This window comes from Lissotriton helveticus, chromosome 8, assembly GCF_964261635.1.
Source record: "Lissotriton helveticus chromosome 8, aLisHel1.1, whole genome shotgun sequence".
NCBI lineage: Eukaryota > Metazoa > Chordata > Amphibia > Caudata > Salamandridae > Lissotriton > Lissotriton helveticus.
This window is the reverse complement of record NC_136069.1, coordinates 191,331,656-191,350,077: the sequence shown is the minus strand read 5'-3', so window position 1 is coordinate 191,350,077 and position 18,422 is coordinate 191,331,656. Positions and strand designations below refer to the sequence as shown.

At 43.5% G+C, this 18,422-nt stretch overlaps 1 protein-coding gene across 2 annotated transcripts in view; it reads left to right on the top strand.

Moving 5' to 3' along the window:
• The window catches only part of MORC3 (MORC family CW-type zinc finger 3), a 644,813-nt gene extending 636,604 nt beyond the window's left edge, over positions 1-8,209 (top strand). For both annotated transcript variants that reach the window (XM_078656878.1, XM_078656879.1), the window contains exon 17: positions 5,033-8,209. In XM_078656878.1, the coding sequence (XP_078513004.1) occupies positions 5,033-5,183 (151 nt within the window). In that variant the 3' untranslated portion in view covers positions 5,184-8,209. The remainder of the gene's footprint in view (positions 1-5,032) is intronic.
• The last annotated feature ends 10,213 nt before the right edge of the window (positions 8,210-18,422 follow it).

Below are 18,422 nucleotides of genomic sequence, written 5' to 3'. Positions count from 1 at the left end.
CATTCTGTAGGTACCCGGGGTACCATTTTCTAGGGACTTACAGAGGTGCTAAATGTAATTCCATTTGGGGGTCAAACAGTTACCTTGTTTTAGGGAGAGAGCACTAGCACTTGGGCCTGGTTAGTAGGAAACCAGTACACTTCAGTCAAAATTGCATCAAAGGCCTGGCAAACAATGGGGGGGTGACCATGTCAAAAAGGGGCACTTTCCTACAAATAACATTTTCATCTGTCGAGGTTTGTCAAGTATATATGTGTTCTAAATGGCAGCTGGTGCATAATGGTTGGGATTTGCATCCAGGTTACCACAACCTGTGTCACTGGTTAGTGTTTTTGATCTGCTGGTCCGAAGTATATCTCTGCAATTTTCCTCTTGTACCCTAAATCCACGAGTGATTACCAAGTTGAAAAAGATAAGTGCCATAATAATTCGACTAGCACTTCTATGGCCAAGAAAGTGGTGAGTCACAGATGTGTTACAGTGGGCCAACAAAACACTCATGAAGTTGCAGTACAAACATGAGCTGGAATTGAGTTTCAAAGGCATCATACTGTGTCGTAGTTTAACATCTCAGAGTGTGACCTTGTGACTTCAGAATACATCCAGTATGTACATTTGAACTTTTCTTTAGGCTACATGAGGATACTAAAGGAAGGAAAGAGGCTTTGCACAAGAGCCTCTTATGCCTTTAAGTCAAAGAGGTTTTTGTCTGTGGTGTATCGAAGGGGATTATTGGTCAATTTACTTACTAAGAGGAATACCTATTGTGCTATTGTAGGAAGCTGCCTCTGTATATACTATTCAACAATTCAGTTTTTCTGTGCACTTTGATAAACAACTATCCACAAGATTTAATAATCAGTTCGTTGTGTGCTACTGCATCCTAGCACTGTGTCTAACAGTGCTCATCAATAATCACAGCTGCGTGGGTCAGACAAATCAGTCCCTTAGATGCGTGCACTTTTGCATGAAACCCAACGTTTCTTCACTAAGTCTCATAAGAATTTTCAAAAACATTCATAGATTTCTTCTCAGGTTATTCATCAATTTATTCATTCATCAAAGGAACTTCATAAGCAAATAAATGAATTGGTTCATTGCTCTTGACTTCATCAAAAATGCTAGTTTAACACACCCAATGTATTTCGGGTCATTTGTCGACCCTTCATCAGGGGTCTAAAAGATAAATACAGAAAAAACAGATGAGCCAGTATCAAACAGAATATGCACATCATCATCAATTCAAACATGACTTAAATAGTGCATTACCCTATATATTACACAATAGACTGCGGAAATAACTGAAACAAAACGATATGTAGGCTAGATGTCAGGGTGTATGAGGAACAATCCACATTCATCAATGACAGAGAATTATCAAGTAAGGTTACCTGATGTAATACGCATTAGCGTTGCAGGCGTAATGAGCATTAGCGTATGAATTTTCTAACCGTGAATTTCAATCCACCATAATGGGCATTAGCGTGTGAGTATTCTAACCGTGAGTTTATCATGGCTAACAGAAAGCTTCATACCATACTGACACGCTCTTGAACATCTACGTAATGTTGCCTAATGGGATATTCACAAGGATTGCAGACATTGTATGTTGCTAACTTCGAGTAAAGCACTCTCACAAGCAGGATTAAAACCATGTTAATCTTCGTGAATGGCAGGAAACTGCATACCTGATATTCTATGTGTGAGCATTACGGGCGTTTTAGGCATAAGCATACCTGATGATGTATGTGTGAGCATTACGAGCGTTTAAGGCATAAGCATATAGCTTTTGTGACCGGAGAAATGAATAACGGAAATTTAAAACACCATGAATCAACGATCTTTAAATAAGCCCATAATTCGATGATAACTTACTTTCCAAGCGTTTCACTGCGCTACCGCGTGGTGTATAAGTCCGAGAGAGGCCTTCTCACAAACTACATTTTTTAATATGCTTAGTGGTACTACAGTAATATTACTCATAAACATACGTGTGGAGGCCTACATCTCTTCTATCTTTTATATGCAGAGATTTCCACATACATGCATAAACAATTTTGTAGTAAATGTGGGAGGGAAGAGAGAGGTAGGTTTAAGGGAGCAGTAAGGAGTGGTCAAGGTAGAGCAAAAGAGGAATTTAGGAATAGACATGCACCCACCCAAAAATCTGAAAGCCCATTTATATTCACAAACTGAACTTCAAAAACTACAGTCAAAAAAGCTCCAAAACCGTTGTAAGTGTATTCCAGCAAAGCCGTGGATTAAGTCCAGAACCAACCTTGGCCAAAACACTGGAATTTCCTCCCATTAAAAGAGTCAGAGGCTTACAATAATACCCCAAGGGATATAATGTGGAAACAAATGTATTTATTTCAACTTAAAAAATATATATATCCATTTAATTTTAATGGTAAAACAATTACATATAAAAGAAATTGTTACAAAATATGTAAATACTAGTTTTTTATTTTAAAAAATAAATGTAACATTGTAAAATAAAACACTAAAAAAATTCTATATATAATATTTGTAATTTGTACAACATATTAAACCAATATAAACATTTTATTTTAGGTGGGAGTTTTTATTTTTTTTACACATGTAAACGAGGCTCCACCTCCTGTTTCCAGGGGTTTGAACATGAAAGTCTACACTTTGTACTAAATCTACACTCATAAATGGTAAACTGCCATTATTAGTAAATTTACTACAAAGTGTAAGAGTACATTTACATGTGTAGATTTCCTCGTATATAAACTTACATTTGTGAATAAGCCACTTCAAGTGTGCAGAGATCGCTCTGCAGGAGAGGTCGGATTTAGAAAAAATAATGGTATGGAATTAGATCAATTTTTTTCAAAATCTGAACCCGCCTTTTTGTAAGAAAGGTGGCTGAATGCTAAAAAAAAAAAAAAAAACTTCAACACTGTGAAAGATAACATAACGCACAGGACCGCACAATGCTTATATTTTGTGAACTTTAAGAGCTGTAGTAATACTTAAAATGCTACTTTCCAGGATAAATGGTGTTAAGAGGATTTATGCATGGGCTCAAAGGCAGCCTCATATGTTCTGCTGGCGCATCATTTGAATCCCATGGAAGAAAATGCCACTGAGGATAAACGTTTTTTCAGTACTCCAGAGAATCTAGTATTCTAAGGAAATACATCTGTAGTGGATATTGTCTATATGCAGTAGCTGTAGGAAAATAGGGTTCAGTTGCAATATCCCCCTCCTTATTGCCTGGTATCTGATGCAACTTGACTGAGTGTGTACTGGGTCCCTGCTCACCAGGCAGCAGTACCAGTGTTATTTTCTAAACTGTTCCATTGTCTCCACAATTGGCATACCTATAGCCAACATATAAGTCTGCTGTAAAGGGTACCAGTGGTACAAAGGGAATTGTAGCCAGAGAGGTTCTATAAGCAGGATGTATTGTGCCACCCTCAGAGACCCTTCACCAAACACACACACACTTCCATTGCAGACAGTGTGTTTTAGTGCAGCTAAAAATGAAGAGTTGACATGGCATACACCCGTGTGCCATGCCTACAAAACACTGCCCGTGGCATAGGTATGTCACCCTTCTAGCAGACCTGTAAGCCCTAAGCCAGGGTGCACTTTACCACAGGTGAGGGCATAGCAGCATGAGCAATATGCCCCTACTGTGTCTGTGTCCATTCTCAGACATTAAGTACAGTGAAGCCATATTGAGTGCCTTCCATCTTTCTATCCTTCCATTTATCTTTCTATCTATTCATCCATCTATCTATCCATACTTTCACCTTTACATATGCCCATCCATTGCCCCATCCATATTTTTACCCACCCACTCATCGATATGTTCATGTATCCATCTAACTTTTAACCATCCATTCACTCTTCATCTGTGCATTCTTCAATACTCCCATCCATGCACACTTTCGCCATTCAATCCTCGCGCTCCATTAAGTCATTCATTTACCCTTTCATCCTACCTTTCATCCTACCTTTCACCTTTCTTCCATCTTTCTCTTCACATTTTCTTCCTTCCTGTCACCTTTCCTTTTGCCTTCCGTTCTTTTTTCCCCTTTGTCTCTGACCATCTTTTCTCTCTCATTGTCACTTTTTCTTTCATATATTTCTCTGTCATGCTCATTGTTTACCAATGTGTTCCTCTCTCTACATTTTCTACTATCAACTATTTTTCTTTATGGGTTCACTTCCCTAAGCCGCCATCTGAATGCTCAAATCCCTCTCTCATGGTATTTTATAGTAGTGTTATTTATCGTCATTTGGCCTGCAGACATAAAAGGCCCATCAACAGTGAATTAATGTTTGAGGATCCGGTTCATCAGCTTGTCAGGACTCGTGAGAGCTCTCGCTTAAGCTGCTATAGCGGGGGTTTCCCTATGCCCCTGGACGGAGGAGGGCAGATGTAAAGTAAAGTCCACATTTGTAAAGCGCACAATCACCCATAAGGGTCTCTAGGCGCTGGGGGCCGTCGGGAAGATTAAGCAAGCTATTGCCCAGAGTCACATGGTGCTGGGCTAACCTGCCGCCGGAGCAGGGGATCGAACCGTGGTCCCCAGATTCCAGCGTCAGTCGCCCTGGCCGCGGCGCCACACCTCTCCCTCATCTCCCACACCTCTCCCTCATGATGTCTCTTGCAGGCCACCATTCCTGTACTTTAAACCAATCACAAGACATATTGCAAACTTATTATGCATGTCATTTTTCAACGTTCTGTCGGTGCAGAAATGAGTATGAAAATGTACATAGGTCGCATTGCAAATTACATTCCTATTCACAAACAATTCGTTGTGCAATTTGCACATTCTGTCTTGCGACGAAAAAATCATCAGAACTGTTTCTGATGAAAGGAATTCATACGTTATTCTACATTATTTTTTATGCATAATACTTTTTATGAAAAAATAATGCATTCTGTTACTGGTTTCATTCAAGTTGTACAAAACAGACTTGTGCTTCGAAACAGGAAAAACATTCAAATATGTAATTGCAATTAAAATATTGCTATTTTCTTTTGTAGTCTGGCGCTGAAATCCCTGCGACTTAACATTGGCCGGCTGTTGGCTACAATAATGCCGGAACTGGACTTGCAAGAGATAAATGGAGACACGGATTTGGTGGATGAAATCTTAGGACAAGTAGTTGACCAAATGCAAGAAAGCAGCACTTGATGATGTACACCTGGATCTTTTGTGATCTTCCAGCTTTGCAGTATTCAGTAACACTAAAGCTCTATCCATTTCTTTTGTTTTAATGGAATCTGGCATGGTCAGAAAGGAGTTAAAGGCCCGGCCCAAACAAAGGAAATCTGGCCTGGAATACTGCAGATTGTGTGTGCAATCCGATGCTATTACCTCAGCTTTTATGCATACTTAATAATTTTAAGTGTATGTTGTTTGCAGATTAATTTTTCTGCTTTAAAATGAGCGCATTATTTAAAAGGAAATGTTAAGCACCACGCAGGCTTAAGAAAACAACTGGAGGATCATGAAGTTGAAATGCAGTTTTGTTTGGTGACCGATTGTTCCTCGGTCTGAATCAGTTGGTTGCCACACTTGAATTGCATTTAACAAGAAGGAACTGAACAGCTTGCGTTTAACTACTGTATATAAACTTGCATTCTGGATGGCAATAAACTAAACATGTCTCTTTTTCTGTCCAGCACCCTCCCCCAAAGAAATTGCTTGCTTTAAACTCAAGATTACAATGTAATGTATTTATTATTGGTTCAATGATACCTTTTATCAGTTCTTGGAATCCTGCAGAACCTGCAACAGTACAAACCAGTTGTCGAAATATTGACATTTGTTTTATTTGTGCTCATTTGCTGTTTCATTGGTTGATATGAGGTAAGTGGTTACTAGTTTAGTTTGATACTCTTTGTGATCATATCTCATTTGATAATTACAATTAAGACCCTGCCCAACGGCACTTTTTGTAAATTTGATACTTAAAGTTGTGTATAGTATTCCTTTTGAATGCTAGAAGTTTGATCTAGTAATCGCCTTCAGAGAGCTTGATTGTACAAGCGAGCGTCTGGAATGCACACAATTGTGGTCTGAATGCTAATATACAATATGTGAAGCATGTCGTAGGCAAAAACCCTACACTTTCATATTTTGAATGTCTCTCTCGGATGACTTCAAAGGTCTCTGTGATTTAGCATTGCCTTTTGTCCATTTCATAATTCGTGTGGGCTATCTTTCTTTTTTGAAATGTTTGTATAGTTATTTCGTACTTCAATATTAGATAGAACCAATTTTAATTATCTCAACGCTGGTCTCCTTTGAAAGGACCTCTTGGAAGGACAGAGGGAGGGATTTGTGGCAGGATGCCGGCGCCTCTTTTGCAGTGTTCAATACGTAAAAAAACCATACGTAAATGTGAGTTCATCTTTATCAGTTTAGTTCTCTTGGGTTTGTTGCTTGTTGAAAGGCATTTGATGTACTTAAAAAAGGCCCTTTTGCTTTAGAAAAATTGTAATGTGTCTCATTCGCAGTGCTCCGGACTGGGAACAGATTTTAGTCTGCACTTCCAATGGAATATCAATGAAAAATAAGTGGATCTGCTTTCTTGTTGGATCTGTTAAAAGACGTTTGGGCAGCTGTGGAGGTCCTGCTTGTGATATTCACAATTGATGGCATTGCCAAAAATGGAAAATCGACAGGTCAAGAACCCTACTTACTTGATAACCTGATGGTTATGCAGAAGTGGGAAGCCTCCCTTTGTAAAACAAAATGCCACAAATTTAAAGAAATAGATGTGCTTAATTCTTGCTACACCAATATAGCAGCACAGATATAATCATAAATAATTTGAGTTGTCCTTCATTGACTTAGCTGATTGTGACAAAAAAGGCCTGTTTTATAGTCCAGTGGATGGGTTACTCTGGAACAAAAGTGATGGATATACCTTCCACCATGCTACAAGTGCCATTGGATATAATGCACGTGTAATAGGGTAACCAGATATAAATCAGGCCCTAAGTTCATTAAGCTTTGAATGGTAGTTCAGTTCTAATTTTTTTCCTTACACTTTACTCAAGCATTACCATGTCCAAACAGAAGCCATGTTTTTAAGTTTACATTTTTTATGTACAATATGCTGCAAGTTCATAGGGAAAAAAGAGGCCTGGTCGCAGGTTTAAGACCAGCCAACCACTAAACCGAAATTACAGAGAAGTGTGGAAAAAAAATATTACGACTTACCCAATATATATATATTTATATATTTCCCATGTGTAAAAGCAGAACAAGTTATTTGTTATAGAATACACTGGAGGCGTCGATGAACATATAACACACACACTGAGTGTTTGGCCCTGAGTTAATAGAGCACGAAGATTAGAAAACCCTAATGTTGCTGCAAGGTGTTTTGGAGTCCATCTTGGGTATATGCTTTAGGTTGTTCAGTCTTGTTCAGCTAGCCTGTCTTAGAATCCTATTACTCATTTTGTTTAGTACTCACCACCAGAGTCTTATGAGCTGGTTCCAGTGGAATTGGGCCTGTTCGGAAGGGTTTGAGTATCACAATTGCAAGATTTCTGTCATACAGTGCATGTGCCATTACCTAACTACATTCTAGCCATCATTTATTACCAGATACAGAGTGCTCCGAAGAGGTCTACAGAAGCGATCACTGTAGGCTAGCTGTAGAAGACCAAGTTTTGGGAGTTAGTCCACTCAGTGCTAGAGCTGGTCCCCTGTTTGATTTTTCTTTGTTATTTATAGAACAGGAAACCCTCACTGTTTTTATTATAGGATGACTGTCTTTTTTGTTATAACCCAGTTCGTCACGATATTTGTGGCATAGCATTTTCAGTGTGTAGCAGTGGAACATCTCTTTTTACTGTAAACTGGGGACATTTTTAAGGGTAACAGTAAAGTTCTTAACACATTTCTATAATCTCTACACTGCTCTTCTGTTGGAACTTCCCTTTTTCACCTACTTTATTTTTTATTTATGACTTTGGCTTCTAAATAATGGTTTCATAAATGATGACAGGATCTTGCATTGTAGCAAATAAAATGCTTTGTTATGACATTTTAAGGAAACTGTGATATGTTTTTCACAGATGTACAGAAGAATGTTATCGCAATTGTGTGTCTTTCTTAAAACAACTGTTTAGATAAATGCAAGTGTGAATATACTTTTTAAATCCCTATACCCCACAAGTAAAATTACATTAACCTATTTATTTGCTAGTTTGAAATGTTTCTTTGGTCGTTCTTCTCTTCTGAAATTGCATTCTAATGTGATGTGTTTATGAAGCAATAAATATGGCAGAGGTGCCAGTCTCTCTGCCTTAATAGTTCACCTAGAGTGAACATAAAGATTTGATGCGTTGAACTGAAAAAAGGCAGATATTATTTCCACTCAATACCAATACAGCTCAAACTGAAGCTTTCTGCATCGTTCTTTGACGTTCATTCCACGAGTACAGTTTAACAAATGACAAGCTTTAAAAGTTCTCGACCAATTCACAGATTGCTGCCTATGTAGGGCTTGTGGTGAACTGTTTAAAATGCTCATAAAGACCATAAAGCACACTGAAGCGTTCTCTTCCTTCATAGTTTGCACCACTAATGTTGCTGAAATATTGTTTGAATGATTATATATGGTACTATGCAAACACATAATGCGCAGACCACAACAGTATTTTACATTTCAGTTTCTGAAACTACAGAATTCATACAGGGTTTACTGATTAAGGTTAATGTAAAAAAGAATGATTTTTCTGTATAGCATTTTGTATAGGCAAAAGAAACAGCTGTAACTGGTCTGCTAATAATTTCTGATGGATACTTCTAATCACAGATTTCTCTCCTTGTGAACACCCCTAGTACCCAGCCTAGATCTGGAGATTTTCCTCAGCTTTGCTCCTAAGTTATATAACAGGTGGCTTCATGCTGCTCCACTTCGGCTTCTAACTGCCCCGGAACAGACATCAGAATCTCATATAAACCTCACCCAAGCATGCTAACGTTGGTTCCTTTCTTTCGACACCTTCAGACGCAGATCTAGAGCCTGCTCCCACATTTTTAGTTTGTTTCTGACAAAGTTTCTGTCCTCGCCAAAAACGAAAGAAAACATCTGTAACAAACAGATGTCTGTGACAAATCCCCACCAGGGTCGAACTGGCCTAAAGAGCAATTATGCAGTTCATCTCACTGATTAGTGTGTGGGCCAGTTATTTAGCATTTTGGGGCCCTGTTTCTTGGCCAGGTGGACCATTTGTTTCTCTTGTTTATTTCACTGATACTGCCACAGCATTACCTGCAGAATACCTAAAAGCATGCAGTCTCCCATACTTTGAAAAATCCCAGTGCAACCTACCTTTAATAGTTAAACACAGATACGCCATACATTTATGTCGAACCTGCTGCATATCCGAGCCACATAAGATCAGCTTTCGGAGGACCATTTGTCCATTTTGCAGCACGAAGTCTAGGCTCTTTTGAATAAAGGAGCCAAAGAGGGTTCTGGCATCGGAAATAGGAACATAATGTTACTGCTGTTATTTCTTGGTGCTGAAGGAAGACAGAGGCGTTTGTACTATTCTAGGACAAAAGCCTCTCAGCATCTTCCTGGAAAAAAAAGCCAATTCAAGATGCTTTCGTTAGCCTAGGTTCTGTTTTGCCCTGGGTCCAGGACACTAAATGGTAGCACTGAACTTGCAGGTTGCCTATTTTGATATCCCTTGCCTTCAGTCCCACAGGCACTAACTGCGGTTCAATGTGGGCCGAGACCATTTTCAGTTTTTCTGTGCTCCCCTTCGGCTTCATTATTACCCCTCGGTTGTTCACGAAAATGATGGCGGTGGTTACTACATTCAAATATCAAAAAGAGAGAGAGGACTAGAAAGCTAGTCCCCATCCCCAGGGCTATTATTTGTCATCAAAGAGGACTAGCCTGTTTTATGCGTAATTCAGGGCTCAGGACTGTATGGGAAGGGAAGACAGGGAAACTATTGGGTTACCTTATGAAGCCCTCACCCACCAACTTAGTTGGTGGCATGCTTCATCATCGGGCCCACCCAGTGACACCAAATGTGTCCCGGGTGTGCTACAATGCCTGTATTACAGCGGAGCGGGTATTTTACTGAGTGGGCCATGGTAGTGAAGTGTGGTGAGAATTAAAAACTAACCAGTGATCCCAGTACTCAAAGGGGTTTCTTTTAATATGTATGGGCCTCTGGTAGCAATAAAAACAATACGGTGGATGTAGGTGGAGTAATAATTAGGAACTCCTGCATCCGGTGGGTGGTCTACATGTTTCAGCCAGGCCTTTCATTGATAACTGGCTTTCCTCAGGTTCTTAATTATGTGAATGTGGGATCTACACTTAAGGTGAGTGTGTGATCTTTAATGTGTTACACGCGCTAAGGTGCCATACGTGGGGGAGGGGGATTCCCTCTCCAAGCATTACTGTACACAAAACATACGGGACAGACAAATATACAGTGGAGAGTTTTAGCATGATTTAGCATAATCATAATCACGTCAATACATATTTTCTGTTAGATTTGTGTGAGAATGGCGGAAAAAATGCGGCAATTGTGAGAGCATAGTAGTGGTACGGTTTGGTGATTTACCGGTATATATGCTATTAAGTGTGTGATCTATGTCATAAAGTCACACCTACACTAAAAGAAGGAGAAGCTCTAGATTATCCTCACGCTAGCGAATTGCAGTGAATGCCCCTAGAGATTCCGGCAGGGGTTCTGATTCTGTGGAGAAAGAAACAATGGCATGTCCACCCTTTAAAAGCTGAAAAGGAAAATCTTACCCAGTAACTGGGTTAGTGGCTCTTTTCGGTCTACTCACGACTTCATTGGTCAGGACCCTCGTGAAACCTGTTCTGCAGCGGATCTCTGTTGGAAATGAACCTGGGTTTCTACGGTTGTTATATATCCAGTTTTGCACGTTCAGGTGTTCCCCATGGCTCTGGTTCTGAGAGTAGCGACTATGAGGGAGAGAACATAGAGAAAAGAGTTTGTGCGCGTGGTGACGTTGAGGCGTGTTTACACCTGTTGTCATGGCAATGGTAGAACATGTGACGTACGGTTGCTAGCCGGTCGTCATGGTAACTGTGTGCTCGTTTAGACCCGAAGAGCTTGCAGGTGCCAACTGACTTGCTTGGTTTAAAAGAGTCAAATTGTTTGCCAGCGTGGTGGGTACTCTGTATGATGGATGGGCGCATCTGTAATTGATATAAACTCTGAGGTACTAGTGAGAGAAAAGAGACTTCTTTACAGTAAATGAAGTCATGTTGCTAGTGAGCCCAGATACCAGATGGTGTTTTGGGATAAAGGGAGTCATGTTGCTTATGAGCCCAGACGCCTGATAGTGTTATGGGCGTTATTCTCGAGAGGATTGCGCATAAGTGACCATAGTCATGCATGTTTGAAGTGTGTGGGTAAAGAGGTGGCTCTTGGGTTACTGTACGTTATCTTGGGCGGGGACTAAAGTATCCTCAGTGGTCGGGTCACAGTCCATGAGGGTGTTCAGACCCTCAGGGTGAACCACGGGATGGAGTTGTTTAACCCCCTGGTGTTGGGTTGACAAATGGTAGATCCAACGTTGTTCCTTGGTAAGTAGGGTCTTTTCATTGTCCCGCTGGTTGTGTTCAAATTGCTCAATCACCATCCATGACATGTCATTTGGTGTGTGACCCAGGTGCAGGTAATGGTCTGTGAGGCGACTGATGTTTTTCTTGCATCTTATTGTACTGCGTTGCTGAACTATTCTGGTCCTGACCTTGTGTGTTGTTATTGCCACATACCGGAGGCCACATGGGCATGTGAAGAGGTGAACCGCAATGGTGGAATTACAGTTTGTATGTTGTAGCTGTTTCCAGGTTTTGCCGGATTCCAGATTAAGTGTTTTGGATTGATGAGTTAAATGGCATACACTGCAATCATTGCAGGGGTAGTGTCCGGTTACTTTGGGGAGACCCCATGTGTTCAAGATGGTGTTGGTGGTGGGTCTTTGGGGTGTTCTAGGTCGTGTAGACACTAGTCGGTCCTTTAGATTACTTGCGCGTTTCTATGCAAAGAGGGGTTCCTCCCATTGTCTTGTGCCGGAGTTTATGATGCGGCAGTGTTTTCGAATGATGCTGGACACCTTGTTCGAGGCCACGTTGTACGTAGTGACACATGTCATGGGTAGGTTAGGAGTTTCCCTTGTGACATTGTCTAGTAGGGCCTCTTGGTTTTGGTGGCGGTCTCTTTTCTTGGGTTTCTCGATGATTTTTTGAGAATAGCCATGCTCCTGTAATTTAGAAGCAAGGGCAGCTGATTGTTTTTTGTAGTCTGTGGGTTGGCTACAATTCCTGAGTATGCGCAGGAATTGGCCGAAAGGGAGATTTTCCCTTAAAGCTCTGGGGTGGAAACTATTAAAATGCGGGAGGGAATTCCTGGCTGTAGGTTTGTAATAGGTGTTGATGGTTAATGTTCCTGCTGCAGCTGTTATATTGAGGTCAAGGCCTTTTTTTGAGAAATCCAGGACATCGCAGTACAATAAGATGCAAGAAAAACATCAGTCGCCTCACAGACCATTACCTGCAACTGGGTCACACACACCAAATGACGTGTCATGGACGGTGATCGAGCAATTTGAACACAACCAGCGGGACAATGATAAGACCCTACTTACCAAGGAGCAACGTTGGATCTACCATCTGTCAACCCAACACCAGGGGTTAAACTACTCCATCCCGTGGTTCACCCTGAGGGTCTGAACACCCTCATGGACTGTGGCCCGACCACTGAGGATACTTTAGTCCCCACCCAAGATAACATACAGTAACCTAAGAGCCCCATCTTTACCCACACACTTCAAACATGCATGACTGTGGTCACTTATGCTCAACCCTGTCGAGTATAACGCCCATAACACTATCAGGCATCTGGGCTCATAAGCAACATGACTTCCTTTATCCCAAAACACCATCTGGAATCTGGGCTCACTAGCAACATGACTTTATTTACTGTAAAGAAGTCTCTTTTCTCTCACTAGTACCTCGGGGTTTATATCAATTACAGATGCGCCCATCCATCATACAGAGTACCCACCACGCTGGCAGATAACATGACTCTTTTAAACCAAGTGAGTCAGTTGGCACCTGCCAGCTTTTCGGGTCTAAACGCGCTTACAGTTACCATGATGCTGGCAAAAAACATAACTCTTTTAAACCAGACGAGTCAGTTGGCACCCGCCAGCTCTTCGGGTCTTAACACGCACACAGTTACCATGACAACCGGCTAGCACCCCTAGGTCCCATGTTCTATCATTGCCATGACAACAGGCGTAAACACGCCTCTTGCCATGACAACAGGCGTAAACACGCCTCGACGTCATAGCTCGCACAAAGTCTTTTCTTTGTTCTCTTCCCCCATAGACACTACTCACAGAACCGGAGCCATGGGGGAACACTTGAACACGCGAGACTGCATATATAACCACCGTAGAAACCCAGACTCATTTCACAAGTGTCCTGACCAATGAAGTTGTGAGTAGACCGAAAAGAGCCACTAACCCAGTTACGGGCTAAAATATTCCTTTTCAGCTTTTAAAGGGCCGACGTGCCACTGTTTCTTTCTCCACAGAATCAGAACCCCTGCCGGAATCTCTAGGGGCATTCGCGGAAAATCGCTAGTGTGAGGATAATCTAGCGCTTTTCCTTCTTTTACTGTGTGTGTGACTTTACAACATAGCCCACCGCACTTAATAGCGTATATACCGGTTAATAACCAAACCGTACCACTACTACAGCCTCACATTTGCCGCATTTTTTCTGCCATTTTCGCACAAATCTAACGGCAAATATGTATTGATGTGATTATGCTAAATCATGCTAAAATTCTCCACTGTATGTTTCTCCCGTATGTTTTGTATACAGTAATACTTGGAGAGGGAATCCCCCTCCCACACGTATAGCCCCTTAGCGCGTGCAACACATTAAAGATCACACACTCACCTTTTGTGTAGATCCCACATTCACATAATTAAGGTCCTGAGGAAAGCCAGTTATCAATGAATGGCCTGGCTGAAACATGTAGACCACCCACCCGATGCAGGAGTTCCTAATTCTTACTCCACCTCCTTGTTTTTATTGCTACCAGAGGCCCATATATTAAAGGAAACCCCTTTGGGTACTGGGACCACTGGATAGTTTTTAATTCTCACCTTCACTTCACTACCACTGCCCACTCAGTAAAATACCTGCTCCGCTGTAGTACAGGCGTTGAAGCACACCCGGGATACATTTGGTGTCACTGAGTGGGCTCGAAGATGAAGCATGCCACCAACTAGGTTGGTGGGTGAGGGCTTCATAAGGAAACCAAATAATTTCCCTGTCTTCCCTTCCCATACAGTCCTGAGTCCTGTATCACGCTTAAAACAGGCCAGTCCTCTTTGATGACATATATGGTGGTTACTACATACCTTCTGAGGTTGTTTATGTCAATCTTCCCCCTACCTTGATGACAAGATGTAGAAGGCAGGCTTGCCGCAGTCAGCCGTGAACCACCTACAGACAACGGTAGACCTCTTAACATCCTTGGGGTTATTGATCAATATGGCGAAGTCACACCTGACTCTTCATAGAGGCTCCTGTTCATGGAACCATTCGAGAAGATATGGTGTGGTTTTGAGCCTTTCCTCTGGTTCAGTGAGTCTAGGATATTTGGTTATGATCAGTCCCGTGTTTCAGTGAGAAAGTCTCTGAGGCTTTTTGGCCTCCTGCTGGTGTACTATGCCACACGGCACATGCAGGTTCTGCAGTGGGCTTTGAAGTGCCAGCGGGCTCAGCACCTTGTAAACTTGTCTGATTCCTTTCTGGTCGTGGAGGAGACAGTAAAAGATCTGTAGTGGTGTTTACTCAACAGCGATTGGACTGGCAACACATTCAATTCCCTACCCCACCAGAGCGAACGATGGTGAGGAAAGCAACACTGATGGGTTTGGGAGGCCACCTTGGAGTGGTGGCAATCATAGGATTCTGGTCTCCCGTGGAGACCCGGCTGAACATATACCTCCTTGAGTTGCAGGCTATTTCCTTGACATTGAAGGCCTTTTTTATGCCCATCAAGAGTGGCTTGTTCAGGTGCTCAGAGATACCACTGCCATGTTGTACTGCATCAAGCAGTGAGTAGTCCAGGGTCCTGTGCCAGGATGCAGTACACCTATGCAACTGACTGAACTATCAGGACATTACCCTGGAGGAATCTTGGAAGACCAGGGTGGACAAACTCAGCTAGCGATGCCTAGCGGATTATGAATGGCAGTTACACCCAGAGGTCGTTCAGTGCATCACCCATCAGTGGAGAGAACCGTGGCTTGATCTCTGTACCACCATCAAGAAGCTGCAATGTAAACTTTTTTTATGCACTGGTGTTCCCAAAAAGGCTCTATAGGAGGCGCTTTCTACCTAGAGTGCAGTTCAGGACTCCTGCATGCCTTCCCGTCCCAACCTCTCCTGCCTTGAGTTCTAAAGATCATCAAGAACGACCAGGCCCAAGTCATCCTAGTGGCTCCGGATTAGTTCAGGAGAGTGTGTTTTTTTTAAAATTTATTTATTTATTAAGAGAATACAAAATACAGTCGCAGATTTGAAAACATTCACAGATACACGTGCTTGACCATCTTCCCAACACAACATGTCTCATGGGCACAAGAATAGTAACACAGCCATGATGCCAACATCCCGAAAGTGGGCAGGCGGCGTTCACTATCAGATTAAGAATGAAAAGAAGCATATGAAGCGTGGGAAGGGGCACCAAACAGGACAAGCGCATAGGAAGGGCATCACTTGCCATTCAGCCTGTACGTTTCAAGAGGTAGCACATAGGAACCGCATGCATCCACACCGCGCACCAGTCAATTGGTTCATACTATGCCAGCCGGTTCAGCAACTCCAGAGGGTTTTATCGTTACACCATTCGCCGTGCACTCAACATTCTCTCCCCTCGCTCCAGCCAAGTAGGTAGTATACAGTCCCCAGAAGCGTTTAGGTCGGCTCCTAGGCGGGAGCAGCTTGCTGTAAAGTTCGGACTGCGTGGAGCAAGAGAGCATGTCTCTAGACCACTGCTGCAAGGTGGGGGCAAGGCCACGTAACCAGCACAAAGCCACCCTCCTCCTGGCCATCAGCAAACCCATGTCAACCAATCTGCGTACTGCCTTTGGAACAGCCTTTGTGTAGCCCAAGAGGGCGACCAGCGGTTCCAGTGGGAGTTCCATCTGGACGATCCTGCCCAGATCCGCAAACACAGCCAGCCAGAAAGCGCTCACGCCCGGGCATAGCCATGCCAGGTGCAAAAAGTCAGCCACCTCAGCATGGCATCTCTCACATTCCGCACTGTCCCGCAACCCATACCTGCACAGTCTCTCAGGTGTGTAGTATACCCTGTTGAGGAACTTGAAGTGTACCAGGCGGTGTCTACCTTGTAAGGACACTCTGCGCGTGTTCATGCAACAATAGGTCCAAGTCACATCATCCAGCTGCACATCCAAATCGCTCTGCCATGCCAGTCTGGCTGCTGTATATTTATGTGCCTTTTGTGCCATTGTGGTCTTATAGAGAACTGAAGTCCTTTTACGTGGGGAAGGTGCCTTAATGACTTGTGTTAGCTCGCCAACTTCGGGAGGCGCCGCCATGTCAACACCCAAGAGCACCCGTAGAGTCCCTCTCACTCTATGGAACTGAAATTTGTTTAGCAGTGTAAGCTTCTCCGGTGATGCATCGAGTTGCTCTGCGGTACGGACCATGCCATCGCAAAATAGGTCACCAGCCTTCACCACATCCAGGGCCTGCAGAGCCCTAACTACGCCCTTCTCAGTGCAGGGACACAACCATTTCAGCCACTCTATGGGCAATGCCGGCGAGTACAACAGCACTCCCGCCTGTTGTTGCAATAGCCAGTGCCAGGCGTGCCTGGTTGAGTTCAGGGAATCCAGAACTCCCGTCCTGCGATCAGGTGGTTCCAGGATCACTGCCGGCAGGGGAAGCGGTTCAGCAAAAAGCCGCTCCAAGCGCAGGTAAGGGACATTCTCCTCACCATGCACCCATGCATGGAGGTGAGCAGCCTGCGCCACTCGGTAATAGAACTCCAAATCAGGCGCTCCTAGGCCACCAGAGTGGCACGGGAGCGTGAGGACCCCCCATTGCACCCTCGTCTGCCTGCCAGCCCAGGCTAGTTTCAACAGAAGTTGCCTCAGTCTGGTAAAAAAACATTTCGGCAGCACCAGGGGGATATTCGTAAAAAGAAAAAGAAATCTAGGCAGTACCACCATCTTCATAATCGATATGCGCCCCATCAGGGACAAGGGCAAGCGACACGATAGCTCCACATCTTCCTCCAGTTTCGCGATGGCAACCCCGTAGTTCTCGAGGAATACTACATTCGCGTTAGTGTGCAACCGTATTCCTAAATAGCGTACCGACTCCTTGGTCCAAACCAAGGCGTATTCCATCGCAAATTCAGTTGTGGCCGGGGTAAGAGGGAACACCAAGGATTTATCCCAATTAACCTTAAGGCCTGACAGGGCTCCGAATCGTACCACCTCTCTGATAACTGCAGGCAGATTCGCTTCAGGGTCACGAACATATAGCAGCGTGTCGTCTTTATATGTGGACACTATTATTTTATACGTAGGGAACCCTATGCCCTCATGCCCGTGATACTCTCTCATGGCACATGCCAGCGGCTCTGCAACCAGGGCATACAACAGCAGTGACAGGGGGCAACCCTGGCTGGTGCCCCAGGAGATGTCAAGTGGGGCAGTGACCAAGTCCCCGATCCGCACCCGGGCCGTCGGTTTATGATAGAGCGCGACAAGCAGCTGTAGAAACACCCCCCAAGCCCCATTCTCGTCAAGACTTGTCTCAGGAACGGCCATTCGACCGAGTCGAACGCCTTCTCCATGTCTAAGACCACGGCAACTGCCATGACATCCTGGCGGACGTGCTGCAGCACCCCAAACACGGTGCTTATATTATACGTCAAGTTTCTGGAAGGGATGAATCCCGCCTGTTCCGGGGCGACCAGAATATGCAATGCCAGTGCCAACCTAGTCGCCAAGACCTTGGCAAAAAGTTTAGTGTCCACGTTGAGGAGCGATAGTGGGCGGTATGAACTACACTCATCTAGTGTCTTACCCGGCTTAGGGATGGACACTAGTAAGGCCTCACACATCGTGGGGGGCATTGTTCTCGACTCGTATATGTCAGCAAACAGGGCCGCAAGGTGAGGGAGCAGCTGCTCTAGGAACGCCTTATAAAAGGCGACCGTTAGGCCGTCGTGCCCGGGGCACTGTTAGCCCTGATGCCGCTCAAGGCCTCGTAATCTCGTCTTTTTCCAACGGGTGACCCAGGAGTTCCCTATGTGTGATTGGGGCGGAAGAGAAGTT